The 19,653-nt window shown below is 38.9% G+C and overlaps 1 protein-coding gene across 1 annotated transcript in view; it reads left to right on the forward strand.

Annotated features, from left to right (window-relative positions):
* Positions 1-19,653, forward strand: part of LOC125238903 (dymeclin) — a 34,050-nt gene extending 14,397 nt beyond the window's left edge. The window contains exons 12-18 of the mRNA XM_048146391.1: positions 8,066-8,191; positions 8,700-8,862; positions 10,074-10,172; positions 13,472-13,530; positions 14,603-14,770; positions 15,993-16,118; positions 17,972-19,653. Coding sequence (XP_048002348.1) covers positions 8,066-8,191; positions 8,700-8,862; positions 10,074-10,172; positions 13,472-13,530; positions 14,603-14,770; positions 15,993-16,118; positions 17,972-18,115 — 885 coding nt within the window. The 3' untranslated portion in view covers positions 18,116-19,653. The remainder of the gene's footprint in view (positions 1-8,065; positions 8,192-8,699; positions 8,863-10,073; positions 10,173-13,471; positions 13,531-14,602; positions 14,771-15,992; positions 16,119-17,971) is intronic.

A 19,653-nucleotide genomic window follows, 5' to 3' on the forward strand; every position in this document is an offset into this window, starting at 1 on the left:
AAAATAGGTTTTAGGGGTGCTGATTCCAAAATTAATGACCAATGTTCAATCTGACGTTGCTGACTGTCACTCTGACACAAAAGTCGTCATGGGTGTCGTAAAATAGGTTTTAGGGTGTGCTGATTCCAAAATTAATGACCAATTTGGAATCTGACATTGCTGACTGTCACTTTGACACAAAAGTCGTCATGGGTGTCGTAAAATAGGTTTTAGGGGTGCTGATTCCAAAATTAATGACCAATGTGGAATCTGACATTGCTGACTGTCACTTTGACACAAAAGTCGTCATGGGTGTCGTAAAATAGGTTTTAGGGGTGCTGATTCCAAAATTAATGACCAATGTTCAATCTGACGTTGCTGACTGTCACTCTGACACAAAAGTCGTCATGGGTGTCGTAAAATAGGTTTTAGGGGGTGCTGATTCCAAAATTAATGACCAATTTGGAATCTGACATTGCTGACTGTCACTTTGACACAAAAGTCGTCATGGGTGTCGTAAAATAGGTTTTAGGGGGTGCTGATTCCAAAATTAATGACCAATGTGGAATCTGACATTGCTGACTGTCACTTTGACACAAAAGTTGTCATGGGTGTCGTAAAATAGGTTTTCATGGGTACTGATCTCAATATTAATGATCAATTTGGAATCTGATATTGCTGACTGTCACTTTGACATAAAAGTCGTTATGGGTGTTGTCAAATAGGTTTCCAGGGGTACTGTGCAATGTCAGGTTCCAAATCGGTCATGACTTTTTAAATCATTTCATTAATTTTGGAATCAGTACCCCCTAAAACTATTTGACTACACCCATGATTCCTTTTGTGTCAAAATGACAATTAGCACTGTGAGATTCCAAAATAGTTATTAATTTTGGAATCAGCACCCCGGAAACCTTTTTGACGACACCTATGACGACTTTTGTGTCAAAGTGACAGTCAGCAATGTCAAGATTCCAAATCGGTCATTAATTTTCAAATCAGCACCTCCGGAAACCTATTTGACGACACCCATGACGACTTTTGTGTCAAAGTGACAGTCAGCAATGTTAGATTCCACATTGGTCATTATTTTTGGAATCAGCACTCCCTAAAACCTATTTTACGACACCCATGATGACTTTTGTGTCAAAGTGGCAGTCGGCAATGTTAGATTCCATATTGGTCATTAATTTTGGAATCAGCACCCCTAAAACCAATTTTACGACACCCATGACGACTTTTGTGTCAAAGTGACAGTCAGCAATGTCAGATTCCACATTGTTCATTAATTTTGGAATCAGCACCCCCGCAAACCTATTTGACGACACCCATGACGACTTTTGTGTCAAAGTGACAGTCAGCAATGTCAGATTTCACATTGGTCATTAATTTTGGAATCAGCACCCCTAAAACCTATTTTACGACACCCATGACGACTTTTGTGTCAAAGTGACAGTCAGCAATGTCAGATTCCAAATCGGTCATTAATTTTTAAATCAGCACACCCGAAAACCTATACTCGTGGTATATGCACTTGAAATGTGAAAGTGAAAATGCTAGAATGACATGTAAACCAAAAACAATTTGAGTGACATAAAGAAGTAAAGTAATAAGCCTGGAATCGAAGTAAAGTGGAATTCAGATTACTTAAGTACTTGATTACCGAGGAATCCATATTACAGGAATCTATATTATACCGATTCCAAAGGAATGGATTACAGAGGTAATCATAATACAGCATTACAGTAATTTTCATATAACAAAAGCAAATATTTGGGATGGGATCTACTTTTATAATTAATTTTTTAAATAAATTTTAACATAATTGATATTATTTTGCGCTACATTCTAGTATTTTCGTACAAAATAATGTTTATTAGAAATCAAAAGTTTATATCGAGATAGTAGATTGTGGTTGTTATCAAAATTCCATAGAAAGGATCAAGATTGTTTTGTCCATTATTGTAGTGCGAGCGAGTGATAAGACGTGCTAGAAAGGGTCGGCATATTGGGCTCGCGCGGCGGGTAAAATACCTAATTTCGCCCGACGCCGAAATGTTATAACGCTCTTAACCTAACCAAATGTTAATGAAAAAACGGTTGTATTTAAATAACGGTGTTATGAACGAAAACGGAATGAAAACGTTGACGATAACCGTTTCGAAATTTAATCGGTTTTCGAGCTTTATAATATAATTAAGTAGGCACTTATAAATAATAAAAGTGATTTATTATAAGATAAACATGTCAAAAAAAAAGCCTTAACTAAAAATAATTACAAACAGCAATTAGTCAATCAATACCGCTCCGCACCGCCTCCGGTGCAAAAGTGCCCATAATGCTTGCGGTATTACCCCGTTGGATCGCTATGGCCAGCCTTTGCACCAGAAACGATTCGGAGCGCGGGTCTTCTCCCTTTAACCTAAGTCGACGGCCCACGTCACGCACAAAATGCTTCGCGTCCGCGCCCCAGCAGCCCGCCGTCTCCACCGCAAAAGGAACAAAAAAGTACCCCGGGCCCAAGGGCGCATACTTCTGCCGCTTTGACGCCGCCTGGAATTCCGCCGCAGCCCCAGCGCTACATTACATGGGGTCTCATCCGGAACAGTGCAAAATTATTTCCAAATAGAAATCATAGATGGCGCTAAGTGTCACGATTGACGATTATTATTTTTTTATCAAATAGATTTAAAGGTATTTGAAGCGTCATAAATTAAGTACATTATAAATTAAATACAAACATCGATGACAACACAAATTTAATGCATTATTTTAGAAATTTTCAAAGAAATAATATCACGTAATATATTGCTACTGACTATGACGCAACAACGTGAACAACCTGCGCGCGACAGTATCGAGCTACCTAAATTTTATTGCATATTGTCACTAGATGGAGCTGTCACTATCTACAGTATACCGCCAACGAAACGGTGCGATTGTGTGCGTTCCGTTCATTGAGATATATGTACTACGTACTATAGGTGACGTTGCCAGACGGAAACTCTGCACAAGCTGACAAATGCGCGGAGTGCGCGAAGCGGTAATTTACGCGTAGAGTAGTAAGTCCACCATCAGATGTGACACATTATTATATTCCGCCTGTCAAAATTATTTATTTATTTATTTACAACTTAAAAAATACAAAGTAAGCGATCACTGCCGCCCATGGACACCCGAAACACCAGGGGTGTTGGAGGTGCGTTGCCGGCCTTTAAGATGGATGTACGCTCTTTTCTTGAAGATTTATCTTCTTCTTTAAAATACAAATATATACTTATATATAATAATATATATATAGTGCGGTCAGTTTTTTTGGACAAAGCGTAGGTATCCATTGTTCTCTTTTTTCATGACCAGGCCAAAGAAAACAGCAAAAAGTGAGCGTGCTAAAAATACAATTTTACTCAATAACTGTTAACAATCAATAAACAAATTAACTTTTTTTTTTATATTATAGTAACATAATTCATAAAGTAGTAAGTAGTTACCTAATAATTTTCCAAATTGAAATAAATATATTTCGCAAATCTATTAGAGGTGAAACACATTAGTAGGAACAATGAAAATGGCACATCTGCGCGGTTAACTTTTTAGTCTATGATTGCGTCACCAAAATCGCGCAGCCTCGCTCCCGCTCGCGTGTTCGTAGAATATTCAGCTGTCAGCCGATAATATTTGTTTGTGTACTGTGTTAAGCGCGCTGTGATTGGCCGTTTCAAGGACGGCGGGCAGTCGCGCCAGATGAAAAGGGACAGAAGTATGACTGTCCCTCTACTGACGCGTAAGTGGCCAATGTAAGTTGACCTATGCCGGCTCTGAATAAATTATAAATATGACTTATTTGTGGAATGTAATGCCGTCTGTTTTTAAATTTGAGCTTCTTGTTACCTTTCCACACCATTTCACACTACAGGTGGACATCTTTAAGGCATCAAAATACCCTTTTCCAATTTTTTTGTGCGAAAAACACGCGCTGCTTTCGGGTCTGTTACTTGGTCGATACTGATCGGGCACGGCGAGCGCCCGCGCTTATATCAGTGCAAATACTAGGAAGGCTGGCCACCGCGAGTCGTCTTGTAATAGATGTCTATAGGGGTTGGTCTGTGGCTAATTACCATGGCCAATTAAATTGCTCGAGTGATTTCATAAAATAAGTCTAAATTTATCAACGCGCCATCAATTTACCTCAGTTTAACCAGTAATAATATTATTGACTACTCGGTGTTTGCGTGTTATGTATATTGATTGGTGAAGTTTTAGTGCTCCGGTGCATATACTATACTGAAATAATAAAAATAATGCCTAGAAAACCAATCAAGTTGTTAAAATATGGATTAAGACGGTAATATTCCATGTAAAAAACAGTCGCCAAACGGTCGCCAAACGGTCACCAAACGGTCGATAAACGGTCGCAAAATGGTCGCAGCGTACACGCGTGACCGAAAGCAGTGAATATTTATTGGATTTTCAAAATGGCTAATGTATTCATTTTTTCCAGGTATCCTCAAACTTTATAAACAATTAAATATGCCGTCGTACTCAGTTGTCCTCACTAAAGAAGATTAAAAAAAAATTGTAACGTGCGTACCGAGCTGCTGGGTTGTAAAGGATCGGGGATCATATTATTATGGTCTTCTATAGAGCAACTAGTATTTTGCGGCATTTCACAATTGACACTTGTTGAAGTAGTCTTCATTAATATTACTATCAACATTCATTTCAGCGATCTGTACTTCTTTTGTCAAGATTTTTGTATAGCACTTATCTATACATCTACAAATTTGTAATGTTAAAGAGACATAAATAAAACGTAGTAGAGTAAATAATGTGTTTTTTTTTTGTAACCCAAACAAAATACTTGTAGATACGAGTGCGGAAAGAGGAAAATCGATACGAGTAGCGATAAATTAATACACGATCGAAGGGAGTGTTTTAAATCGACACGAGTTGTGAATGTCCTTTTCGCACGTGTATCGTACGACGATTTTCAGTACCTAAATCTAAGCTAAGAGTTTCGACCAGACAAGAAATGAATCATTGCTTGATTTGCTCGCACTACTGCGTTAAAAAAAGCAGCATCTGTACTGAAAAAAACTATCATTGCGCAACAGAAATTCTATTAATATCACAGTAAATAGGTACTCTATTTCATTTGATTCCTACTTTTATTGTGTAAATTAAAAATTATTTTTGCGACTATGGTTGTTGGGACGTTAATAATGTAAACAGCTGCCAATGATCGAAATTCAAATTAGTTGAACAATTTCCATTGAAAAAAAAAGTTTGTAATGCATCGGTCCGAATTGTGGATACTAGTTTTATCATCTTTTAGTAGATACAATTGAATGTAAAATTATTTATTTTGCCTGACACTCTTGAGTATTTTTTATGCCGTTATTTTAATTTTACAATATAATATTTGGAATATAGTGCTTATAATTATTAAATATAAAACATTTTTTAAATACTTTTTGATACAAAATCATACTTCATTGATTTGGAACAATGCTTTTTATCGGACCTACAGTCAACCAATTGGAACCCTAGGCCACTGTAGAACTATGTCATAGTAACGTTATAAATCAGATTGTAAGAAACCTCTTACTGCTTGTCATTTTGACATGGTTGTAGAGTGGCCTAGGGTTCCAATTGGTTGACTGTACATCCGACACTATCGGAAGCGTTTATCGGATGTAGGATGTCGATCTGACACCCGATATCGGATCGGATAATGTGAAAACGGCCTAAGCATTAACCGTTAGTGCGTTTTCACATTATCCGATCCGATATCGGATGTAGGACCGATATCCCATACATTGAAGCCGCCATCTTTGATTTTTGCCTTTGAAATCCTTCCGACATTTGCTACATGCACGACCGATGCGATGCATGCGAAATCAAACCTTATCGATATGGAAGTATGAGACGCGACGATTGCCGACTGGCTAGGATTTCCGAACGCACACGAATGCGCGCTCGGTCGCCGATTTGCGGCGGAGTGGGCCTAGACCTCGACGCGACGCCGCACTTGCGTCGCGCGAAGCGCAACAGCATTTTAAAGCATTATTAATGTACAAATATAATTATTTATTAACCACATCCAGTAGTTCCCCCCCCCCCGACCAAAAACCAAACCAAAACACACTACATTTTTGCATTTTTCCCCTCGCTAGGTCGGAAACACGCGTTTTGTCCTTCAATACCAGCAGGTAAAAACCCACTAGTGGATAAAGTAATTTGACCTTGAATATAGTCATATAGTGAATCTAGTGATGACGATATGTTTTACCACCTGTGGAACTCCTGGAAGCAGTGATAAACGCGTTTTTTGCGTTGTACTTTCCTCGCTATAGTGAGGGAAAATGTTGTTGTGTATCGTGGTTCAACTATAGAATACTTTCGCTTGCTCGTTTTTCAATTCCACACTCGCCGTTAAAATACAACTTTGCACTCTTGTATAACAAATAACTATGTATTTTATATTTTTGAATATATTTTTTCAGACTGGCACTTAAAAAGAGTTTAAACGTTTTTTTTTCTAAAAACCTAAATTTTTCAACAAAGGTTTTACTTTTCACTTTTCGACATCTATCAATGAGAAAGGACCTTTTGTAGTAAGAAACAATACGATTTTTTTATGTAAAAACGATAATGTAAAAACGGCCTAAGGGTTACCAAGGCTCGATCGGCGCGCCTAGTGGACGCCAGGCTTAAATTGTCTGGTCTTGGTGTTTTAATAATTTTATGTGTTTATAGTCGTAATTTATTTGCGAAGTATTAATTTTATATCTGTATTTTTAAATTACACTATGTTGTGGTACCGGGAAGCATATTTTAACTTAAAAGGACGTAATGACAACATTTCATACCATGTTTCAGAAAATAAATAGTTTCGGAGTTTAAATTAAGTTTGCAGTGTTTGCACAATTTTATGAATAAAAATATTACTCTCGAAAATGTTTTATCAAATACGTACTTTACATTTTGTTCATTATGTTTACTACATGTACATTCTTAGCTATTATACTTATGTATTTCTTACATAATAATATTCATTTCCATATTTCTAATTAACTACGCGCCTGCTTTAGAGTGCTTTAAATTTTAACAAATCAATGCATCCTTTGGTCGGGGGCTGGGGCCTCTCAACTCAAGGTCGCCGGCGCCGTGGTCGCGGGGCGCGGGGCGTGGGGCGCGGGGTGGGGCGCCGCGGATCTCGTTCATTCAATTCCGCTTGCATGTGTTGCGGACAGAGCGAGTATATTATACGTACGCGGCGAGCACACATACAAGCCGCACGGCAACGCCATCTAGTAATGTTCGACTTTAAACGTCCATGTGACGTTATAGGTTTAGTGCGTGAAAGCTAAAACAGATGTCGCAAGATGTTGCAGTTTGATGACTATTTCGACGTAGGATACTGATAAGAGTTTTGTTGGCCACGCGTGGCTACTGGCGCCATCTAGCTCTTTGAGTGTGGATTAAATTTAGCCTACAGGTCTAGAATACTTAGGACGGCGCCCATTTTTAGTATGGGATTAGGTATCTGTACTAGTATTATTTGATCTGTGACAACCGGTTTGGAACAATTACAACCGGTTATTCCTATGTCGTTTTTGTTTCTGTGACAGTACCAGGCTATGCAGCCGTCTCAGTTAAGGAACCGGTTTGTCTAGTTACAATAAATACGTTGTCGTGTAAAGCAGAAAACTCGAAAGAAAGCCGAGACAAATCGGTTTTTATCGCTATTTTTAAAACCGGTTTCGAGCCTAGTACAATTATATCATGGGACGACCTAATTGACTTGTTGATTTGTTTTATGTCCACTTGACGAAGCCTGCGCTGCTGATCACGATCTATTTTGTTTTTATTGTATGGGTTTTGGGTTTAGTTTTAATTTAGGTTTTTTTATTGTAATTATTTTGAAATTTGAAATGAATAAACAATATATGGATTCGCAACTATGGGAATAATTGTAATTGGGATTTTTTCTTTAATATATGACATCTTAATTCGATTTTTAATATTTGGATTATTGATGGTAAGTATAATACTAAACGTGTAAATTTTCTTATATTTGCAGATAGTCCCAATACTCCAAGTGCTATACAACGCGCCAGACAGCAACTCACATCACATATACATGTCGCTAATCGTACTACTTATACTGACAGAAGACGATGCTCTAATAAAGAATGTGCATCTCATCGTAAGTATAAATATACTAGCTTTTGCCCGCGGCTTCGCTCGCATTAGAAAGATACAAAAAAGTAGCCTATGTCACTCTCCATCCCTTCAAATATCTCCACTTAAAAATTCTCGTCAATTCGTCGCTCCGTTTTGCCGTGAAAGACGGACAAACAAACAGACACACTTTCCCATTTATAATATTAGTATGGATTAGGTGTCATTGTCATTTTCTTTTCCGTATATCAGTTAAAAGCAGAGGGGATACAGAGTAGGGTTCATAAATAAATGATAACCAAAATTAAAAGGCTAACCCCCTTATTGATAAACGTACTCTAAAGTTATCAAGTCGATAAAGTTCGTTTGTCCTTTTTTATCATAGCTGTACGTCGGAAAGGGACAAACGAACTTTATCGGCTTGATAACTTTATAGCGCTTTTATGAATAAGGGGATAACAGTGCGGATACATTTTCGACGCCTTGTCAATCACAGATCACAGGCGATGTCACGCTATTTGTTTCTGTTTCAGACATTGAAAAACATACCCTGGTACACGGAGCGCCAAATATCAGAGGTGTCACTCGGTGGCCTAATGGTTCTAGTATTAGTTCGCGCGCTGCAGTACAATATGGCGCGCGTGCGCGACAAGTACTTGCACACTAACTGTCTCGCCGCCATCGCTAACATGAGCTGTAAGTAGTCACTATCCGGTATCCGGCCTTACCGAATAGCTACGTAACGTCGTATTCGGCCGGATTCTGGATATCCAGCCGTCGCCTTCTACGAAAATCCGGTTGCCGACCGGATACTTGTCAACTACCCGGTATTCGGCCGGGTAGTACAACTCTTGCACACTAACTGTCTCGCCGCCATCGCTAACATGAGCTGTGAGTAGTCACTTTCCGGTATCCGGTCTTACCGAATACATTTTACTATACATCTGGATACCGAATAGCTACATATCGTAAGGCCGGATTCTGGATATCCAGCCTTCGCCATCTACGAATATCCGGTTGCCGGCCGGATACTAATCAACTACCCGGTATTCGGCCATATAGTACAACTCTTGCACACCAACTGCCTCGCCGCCATCGCTAACATGAGCTGTGAGTACTTACTCATTTCCGACCAACATTCATACCGTTGATGGTAACGGTTATAGACAAAAATAACGGTTGACAGGTTATAATCGGTGACTATTATTTTCGACAAAAACGATAAATTTGTAATAATATTCAACTGTCTCGCCGCCATCGCTAACATGAGCTGTGAGTACTTCTTCTTCTTCGTCGAAACCTCATGACTGAGGACTGAGAGTCAAGACATGACCACCATTAAGTCGCTTGTATTAGTATTAAGACCTCTGTAAGTACTTATTCATTTCTGTATTAAAAACATCCGCTATAGCGAATATAACCTACCAAAATGTATAATGCTGTTAATTCCAAAAAAAAAACCATAAATTCGCAGTATAATATTTAAAAAAAACACGAAAATAAGGGTACAGGTTTCGATAATGTACGCGGAACATCATACCAAAATAATAGTACATTACATCAGAGGCCGGGAAAATGAAGATTTCCGGCCAAGTGGGTATATACGGATACGAGGGATAGGGATACGAGGCCGGGAATCCGTTTTCACGCCGAGGCATGTATAGTGCTTATTCTCAAACATACAATGAAATAAAAAAAAAAATGCTCTAAAGGACAATATTTTATAAAAAAAAGTTACTTTGCAGGCCTAGGCCTAAAAAATAATATGAAATCCCTTTACAGTCCTCTCGAGTTGTTGCGCCCAAAAAGCGATACTTCCCAGTCCCAGCCCATTTTAAGGAACGTAAAGACAATATTTCATTGTATGTTTGAGAAAAATAATTTAATTATGATTGTAATTGTTTCAGGCGAGTTCAGAAACCTTCATCCGTACGTCGCGCAGAGGCTGGTGTCGCTATTCGAAACACTTTCCAAACGAAGAGCGAGGCTGTGCAACGAAATAGAAGGTACTATGCACTATAAAAACTTAAATAAGTCTTTTGCAAAAATTTCATTTTTAACACAAGCTTTTATCACCTTTCTTTCAACAGTAATACAGAGTGGGGCCTGTAACAAAGGCGAAGAATTGAACTCTAGGCTATATTGATTTAAACTAACACGATCTTCACTCATATTATTAAATTAAAACGGGACTTAATCGCGTAAAACTTACGTTTTATATTTAACCCGACGTTTCGGACATGACATTACGTCCGTGGTCACGGGTAGACTGGCTGGGAGTTGTATCAACATCTTCTAGCTGTACGAGTTTTTCGAACTACCCGCACTTGATTGTCATCAGTCACTTTTACGCTAGGGTTGCCACTCTGCCTACATACAACACTCACGACATCCGATGGTATGAGACGGGAAGTTTTCTCACGTTTACACTTGCCAATCACTGGATTCCACGAAGATGAAATCCCTTGCCCTTCATTTTGATTGAAATTACGATGTTTCCTGATTTCAATCGCTTCACGTACTTTCCTGCTATAGTAAAGACGTTCAGTTGAAAGGACTTTGGGATTATGCAGTTCAATCCAGTGGTTCGGTCCTGACTCTAGCAAATGCACGGCAACCGCAGACTTATTTATTTGTCGTTTTTTGACCGCCGCGATATGTTCTTTGACCCTTTCCGCTATGGTGCGTTTGGTTTCTCCAATATAAGAACTACCACAGCTACAGTCAATCTTATAAACGCCTGGCGTCTGATATGGAATAACATCCTTTGCTGACCTTAGTTGCCCCGCCACCTTAGACAACGGCATGTACACAGTCTGTATCGAATACTTCTTTAATATGGTACCAACCTTGTCTGTCACTCCCTTGACATAGGGCATAAATGCCGGTCGTCTTGCAACATTCGGATGCTTCTTCGCAGGCTTTCGTCTTGGTTGCCGACAATCCACCCTGTACCCATTCTTTCTAAGAACCTCCTGAATGTGTGACATCTCACTCTCTAAAAATTCAGGGTCACAAAGGTCATGTGCTCTGTTCTTTAGGGAATTAACGACGGACAGTAGGTGACGAGGGTGGTGGTGAGACTGAGCATTGAGGTATCTATCTGTGTGAGTAGGCTTCCTGTAGACAGTGTGCGCCAAGGATCCATCCATCCGACCTATCACTTTTATGTCCAGAAAAGGCAAACTTCGATCTGATTCCAATTCATACGTAAATTTCACCTTCTGATGAATGGAATTGAGATACTGGAGTAATTGCTCAACTTCTTGCTTGCCACCCTTCATGATACAAAAGACATCATCGACATACCGCTTCCATAACTTCACTGCCCATGGTTGCAGGTCTATGTTTGCCTCAAAATGCTCCATCCAGATATTTGCTAAAACCGGCGCCACCGGGCTGCCCATAGCAACTCCGTCAATCTGGAGATAATGCTTTCCTCGATATAAAAAGTAGCTCCCTTCTAGACAGTTTCGCAATAACACCATGACCGACTCCAGTATCTCATTGTCAGCTAGCCTTGTCCTAACTACCTCAAGACATTCCTTAACTGGAACATTGGTGAAAAGCGACTCGACATCAAAACTCACCATTATGTCATCTGGTTCCAGCTTAACATCCTTCAGAATGTCCACAAAGTGACGAGAATCTTTCACAAAGGACGACGTTTTACCCACAAGCGGCTGCAACACCGATGCTACATGCTTTGCCAGGTCGTAAGTAGGTGAGGCGATTTGACTTACGATTGGTCGCAAGGGCACGTTAGCTTTGTGTACCTTCGGCAGCCCATACAATTTCGGCGATTGCACTATTCTAGGCCTGTGTAAACGGTCAAAGACATCATCCTGGAACAACTCCCTGTAGTCCCTAATGACAGCCCTTATCCGGCGCGTAACTCTGGCAGTAGGGTCATATGAAACGGCAAAACGACAAATAAATAAGTCTGCGGTTGCCGAGCATTTGCTAGAGTCAGGACCGAACCACTGGATTGAACTGCATAATCCCAAAGTCCTTTCAACTGAACGTCTTTACTATAGCAGGAAAGTACGTGAAGCGATTGAAATCAGGAAACATCGTAATTTCAATCAAAATGAAGGGCAAGGGATTTCATCTTCGTGGAATCCAGTGATTGGCAAGTGTAAACGTGAGAAAACTTCCCGTCTCATACCATCGGATGTCGTGAGTGTTGTATGTAGGCAGAGTGGCAACCCTAGCGTAAAAGTGACTGATGACAATCAAGTGCGGGTAGTTCGAAAAACTCGTACAGCTAGAAGATGTTGATACAACTCCCAGCCAGTCTACCCGTGACCACGGACGTAATGTCATGTCCGAAACGTCGGGTTAAATATAAAACGTAAGTTTTACGCGATTAAGTCCCGTTTTAATTTAATAATATGAACTCTAGGCTATTCTCCTTATACTGAACAACATTTGTTCGGCGACTTTTACAAATAACTTGTATTTTGATTTTTATCACCCTTGAAAGTTTTTTCTAAGAGGTAATGTATTGCCAATTTTGTTAAGTCTAAAGTGTGACAGACAACGTCAATGACAACAATAATGGCGTACATTGAAGCTAATATTTATTTTGTATGAAAAATTAAAAATTTGAAGACTTCATAATTTTTAAAAGTCACTGAACAAATGTTGATCAGTATAAGGAGAATAGCCTACAGTTCAATTCTTCGCCTTTGTTACAGGCCCCACTCTGTATACAGCTCTCCTAGACGTTTCTAAAAACCCCTTATTCGATGGGGATATGACGTTTCATAACAGGGTTCCTATGACCACCTTTCTGCTCCATCATCAGATTAGCTCCATGATAACATAATGTTGCATTGTCACATGATTTACATATGTGTGCAAAATTTCAGCTCAATCGGAAACCGGGTCAAATTTAGCTTCTACGTTTTGACGCACACTAACATACTAACAAGGCAAATTGAATAAAAGCATGTAAAGAAAAATAGCGTGACAATGTAAAGTTTTTTTCTTATAGAAAAGTTACGTTGGTAACTGAATTTTTGTGTAACTTTTACTTGACGTATTGCTATAATAGTACATTACGATACAAGTGCGGAATAGAGGAAGTTCGAAACGAGTGGCGATAATTTGAATCGACACGAGTTACGAATTTCCTTTTCGCACGTGTATCTTACGACGTTTTCCAGTACAGATAGCCCTCCGAAGTTTCGACCTGACATATAATGAACCTCTTCTCGCACTAGTGCGTGAAAAAACACCATCTGTACTGAAAAAGAAGTTGCAATAAATAAATCACCGTTTGATATTATTTCGTTTTCAGGAGGCGATATTAATAATATAGAATTACCACATCACGCAGAGGAGAAAACAGAAGAAATAGTTAGTATTACTTACATTTATTCAAAATATCAGTTGGTTTAATTTTAGTTTTCGATTTTTAAAAAACGTTTATAGTCGTTTTCGAAATAACCGGTTCAGGAACATTAAAACCGGTTACAAGAACGAAAATGGCGGCGATAGTCTAACGCCGCCCTAAAACCTGGCAACATTTTATTTATGATAATATTTTTACTTCAACTTGAGCAGTTTCATGTACTCTGCATGCCTATCCCTTTTGGGAACAGCTTAATGATGAATTTTATTTTAAACTCACGACGAAGTTTGACGTGTCTTGTCTGTATGTCTAGATTTCGTTTTTTTGTTTGAAAGCTGAATTAGTCGGGAGTGTTCTTAGCCATGTTTTTTCGAATTTTTATAATTTTGTGTTAAGGGGAGTGTACAAGTTTCTAATGGGTTGGCTACGCGGATGTGACACCCCTTGAGTAGGCTACTAGACTCATATCGAATTTAGCACATCAAGTTATTGTTTTCTGTAGTATTTGACTTAAGAAATCAATATTTATAGCTTGCGGGGATTAAAAGTGCGTGATGACTGCGTATTTTTAATTAAAGATGTGTGTATGTTTTTTTTAAATTATGGACTCCGAAAACGGTGTTGGCCAATGGAGTGACGTCACATAATTCAAATCAACTATGGAAATTAGAGGTACTAATCTAATCTCCATAGAAGCAACCTCTATTGTATTAAAATTCATAGTCGTTGCTCGTCTGTGACAATGTTAAATTTTTTTTCTAAATCGACTATGATATTCTATAGATTAATATGGCTGATGCTGTTTTTGCCTGATCACATAAAACTAAACTTTAGATTATTTTTTGCGGGTTTTTGAGTCGTAAAAAATATGGTACTATTTTTTTTCGTTTAATTAGACAGAAATTTCAAATTAATAATATAAGACATACTTTGAAAAAGGGTCAAGTAGCCTGTTGCAAGCGTCCATAGGCTACGGTGACCGCTTTCCATCAGGCGGACCGTATGCTTGTTTGCCACCGACGTAGTATTAAAAAAAAGTTAGTGAATACAACAGTAAAATTTTTACCTTACTTCCAGGTGGAACACATTCAGGTCCTTGACGAAGTACTCCGAATGCTGCTGGAGATAATGAACTCCTGCTTAACACACCAGCTGCAGCATAATCCTAATATGGTGTACTGTCTCCTGCACAAGCGACAGCTGTTCCAGAATAACCCACATCACATCACGCAGAATATTGAAATGGTAAGAAATACTGAAATATGTAAATGTCAGCGTCATCATCCCTTGCGTTATCCCGGTATTCATACATACATCCATACATACAATCACGCCTGTATCCCATAAAGGGGTAGGCAGAGCACATGAAACTACTAAAGCTTCAGGGCCACTCTTGGCAAATAAGGGCTTAAAAGAAAACGAAACTGTGGCATTGCAGTGACAGGTTGCCAGCCTCTCGCCTACACCATAATTTAACCCATATCCCATAGTCGCCTTCTACGACACCCACGGGAAGAAAGGGGGTGGTGAAATTCTTAACCCGTCACCACACAGGCAAGGCAGGTATTCATCACGCAAATAAATGCCCTAACCGGGATTCGAACCCGGGACCGCGGCTTAGCAGGCAGGGTCACTATACCCACTAGGCCAGACCGGTCGTCTGACCGTATAACCGGTGGACACTCTAGTTAATAATGCAAACATTGTAAAACATGGACCAGTTACATTTGACCCTTAGTCGAGATTTGCCCCGCTGTACCTTACTCATTGGTATGAGTTGAGGTTCGAACCCGCGATCTCCGGATCGAAAGTCGCACGTCTTAACCTGCTTATAATATAGTATTTTTCCCCTCACTAGCTCGGAAACACGTGTTTTGTCCTTTAATACAGGTCAATTCACAAGAGCTGGCACGAATGGAACGAATGTTTGAATGAAAATATGCATGTGTGTGACAGATTAACCAATAAAATGGTGGTTCTTGACAGTTACGACTGTATACCAATACAGGTGTCACTCACATAATCAAAGTTTCGTTCATTTCATTCGTGCCAGCTTTCGTGAATCGACCTGTACCAGCGGGTAAAAACGCATTTTATCCACTAGTGGGTAAAGTAATATGACCTTGAATAAAGTCAAAATAACTGCTTTAAAATTGATAAAAGTAGGTGAATCTAGTAATAAACATGATTTACCACCTGTGGAACTACTGGAAGCAGTGATAAACGCATTTTTTGCTTTGTAGTTTCCTCGCTATAGTGAGGGGAAAAGTTTTGTGTTACACTCGGGTGCAAATGTATTTTACTTCTCGTGTGTTAAAAAACTCGCAAGTTCAGGATTCTATTCTCGAACCACTCGCTTCGCTCGTGGTTCAACTATAGAATCCTTTCACTTGCTCTTTTTTTAATTCCACACTCGGCGTTAAAATACAACTTTGCTCCCTTGTATAACAAATAACTATAATTACAGGTCATAGGTTACTTCTCGACTCGTCTACAGCGGGTTCAAGATGGCGCCGGCGGCGACCTCAGCGTGACAGAAGTGCTCGCGTGCATCAAGAAAGGCGCCGAGCAGTGGTCCAGCGACAGATTAAAGGTAAGCTGGATGGTTTATAATAATAGTTATTTGTTATACAAGGGGGCAAAGTTGTATTTTAACGCCGAGTGTGGGATTGAAAAACGAGCAAGTGAAAGGATTCTATAGTTGAACCACGAGCGAAGCGAGTGGTTCGAGAATAGAATCCTGAACTTGTGAGTTTTTTAACACGCGAGAAGTAAAATACATTTGCACCCGAGTGTAACACAAAACTTTTCCCCTCAGTATAGCGAGGAAACTACAACGCAAAAAATGTGTTTATCACTGCTTCCAGTAGTTCCACAGAGGTGGTAAATCATCTTTATTACTAGATTCATCAACTTCTATAAATTTTAAAGCAGTTAATTTGACTTTATTCATGATCAAATTACTTTACCCACTAGTGGATAAAATGCGTTTTTACCCGCTGGTATTAAAGGACAAAACACGTGTTTCCGAGCTAGTGAGGGGAAAACTATAATAGTTCGTTACAGGTGATAGGTTAGTTCCTGACCAGAAATATATGACTACGCGCCATGTTACGGAATTTTATTAGAACTATTTTCTTCATACTAAACAGAACTGTCACGAGATACATCAAAATAACAGCGCTCTTCAGATAATCCATACTAATATTATAAATGGGAAAGTGTGTGTGTCTGTTTGTTTGTCCGTCTTTTACGGCAAAACCGAGCGACGAATTGACGTGTTTTTTAAGTGGAGATACAGTACCGGTCAAAAGTTTGAGTTCACCCTTTGATTTCGGTACAAATGAGTACTTTTGTACGATAATTATCTTCGGTTTGGTAGTCGAAATATGTTTTCAACTTATATTTATTGTTTTGTGGAGATTTGTTTTACTAGTTAGACACAATTCACGTACCTTTCTTTCACTAAAATCTAATAAACATGACGGCAAAATGCTAGTTATACTTATGACCTTGCCTTTGCCACTAATTGAGACACATCTTTACACGAAACACAGTTTTAGCCAGATAATATAGGCCAAATAATTATTTAGCCTATAAGATTTGAGGGAAACAGATGTTAAAAAAATATAAATTGTTTACGAAACAAATTTTGACGTCTGAACTACAAAAAACTATCTCTCTAAAGCAGTCAATTGTACTGAAAACAAGGAGTGAACTTAAATTTTTGACCGGTACTGTAGTTGAAGGGATGGAGAGTGACATAGGCTACTTTTTGTCTCTTTCTGACCCGCCACTTCCCCAAAATTGGGGGTGGATCATGGCCCATACATCAAAATAACAGCGCCCTCGTGACGTCTAGCTGAAGTCTGATTAAAGATGTATATTCCGTTCTTAATTAGATTAGGTTATAAACCGGTTTCCTGAAATTTCGAAATTTCATTTGTATCAAGGTTGTGTAGGATAAAAAATAAATAAATAATCAGTTAATCATGCCTATAACACACACGTTAATAAATGTAATTAAAAAACCCTTTAAGATTATTTGCATTTATCATTTCAAAACTGTGCTGCATTATAATCTCGTGTTAATATTTTACTCGAGAAGTTGAATTGGTGAGTTTGTTGTTGCTCTCTTTGAGATTAATTTAGGAGCCGTAATAGAATAATAAAATTTAAATCTAATAGTCAATCTGTGTAATAATGTCCTATAATATTTATTTATTAATAGGTATACCCAAGCATTTTTGCCTTAAATTCAGAAAAAGACGCCGAATTCAAAATTGTACGAAGTCTTAGTCATAATTATAACGTCCAAAAACGTCGTACGATGCACGTGTCAAAAGGAAATTCGTAACTAGTGTCGATTTAAAACACTCCCTTCGGTCGTGTTTTTTAAGCACTTGTAATCGTAATTAGTATACCTAAAACTTTTTTTTTTTTCAGAAATTTCCCGACCTAAAATTCCGCTACGTGGAAGAGGAAAGGCCCGAAGAATTCTTCACCCCCTACGTGTGGTCGCTGGTGGGGGGTTGCGGGGGGGTTTACTGGAGCAGCGAATGCGCCCGCGCGGCGTCCGCTCTCTGCTGATACCTTGCTTCCTCTGGTTTACTCCAAAGAAGATCGAGAATATAAAACTATATACGGAGTTACATGTCTTTGTACACAAGATAGAATGAGCCTCGTTAACCGGTTTTTACTGATTTTGAAACCGGTTATTTTTAGCGTGATAGTTTAATAACTTAACCGCGAAATTAAAATTCCCCGATGTAGTGGACCGATTTTCATGAAGCATGACTAAGATCACTCCCGACTAATTCAGCTTTCAAACAAAAAAACCTAAATCAAAATCGGTCTAACCGTTCGGGAGCTACGATACCACATACAGACAGACAGACACGTCAAACGTCCCCCGTCGTTTTTGCGTCGGGTGTTAAAAACAAATAGCAAAGCATTTTACCCACAAGAATTATCTATTTGAGGTTTTACTTTCAACCTCACATCATGTACAGTCAACCAATTGGAACCCTAGGTCACTGTAGAACTATGTCATAGTGACGTTATAAGTCAGACTGCAAGACTCTCTTACTGCTTGTCATTTTGACATGGTCGTAGAGTGGCCTAGGGTTTCAATTGGTTGACTGTACCCAGTTTAAAAACCTCATGTTTATTTATAGGAAGTTCTTAAATACTAACTGCAGTCCCGAAAAGATGCTTACATTGATACGCGAATTAAAAACCGGTTAATTTTCTGTAACCGGTTTTGGTTACCGAACGAAAAAAAAAATTAGGAATGTTTTAAAAATTATTTTCTGTAATAATTTACAACGTACGTACGAAGTTTGTTGATTTATTTTTAATAAGAGGTTTAGTTTCTTATGAAACCGGTTTTAAAACGAGTGGATAGGTGGATACTCAAATAAACCATGTAAAGTGTGCAAAATATTGTAATATAATATTGATAACTGAATTAATTGACGGTAAAATATGACGCCGTAGGTATATTTAATCACACCTTGAGAAATTCCATTCTCACTTGCTATATCGCTAGATTTACATAATTATCAACTTGTGATGATGAAAATGTACTATAATATAGTCGACCATAGATTACATTTAAAGCTCGGCCACACATGCGCATTTTAAGAGCGTAGGCGGAGCGTTAGCGGAGCGCAATGACAGCGGTGCGCCGGACGGTCGCTGGCGTTGCGCCCAGCGGATGCCGGCGGGAACTAACGAGCGCGGAATGCGCGGCGCATTCAGCGCGCGTTCCGCTCCGCTACCGCTACGCTTTCAAGACGCTTTATGTGTGACGGAGGCTTTATAGTATTTTAAGATGTTTTTAGTTATATTTTATTGGAAGAGATATTATTGAAGTTCAGCTTTTGTAGTTTTTGAATTTGACAATGTTAGTGTTGTAATAATTTTTAATTTATTTTTAGGCAACAGCGGTGACACTTTTATAACTCCTAAATGCACTTTTGCTTATTCACCTTTTTTTTGTTTATACTTTATCACTATTTTCACAATGTGTTATACTATGTATAGATGGCCAACCAAATCTTTGCACTAAAAAATCGGCCAAGAGCGTGTCGGGCCACGCTCAGTGTAGCGTACCGTAGTTCCCC

The sequence above is a fragment of the Leguminivora glycinivorella genome, chromosome 24 (genome assembly GCF_023078275.1).
Source record: "Leguminivora glycinivorella isolate SPB_JAAS2020 chromosome 24, LegGlyc_1.1, whole genome shotgun sequence".
In the NCBI taxonomy this organism is placed as follows: Eukaryota; Metazoa; Arthropoda; class Insecta; order Lepidoptera; family Tortricidae; genus Leguminivora; species Leguminivora glycinivorella.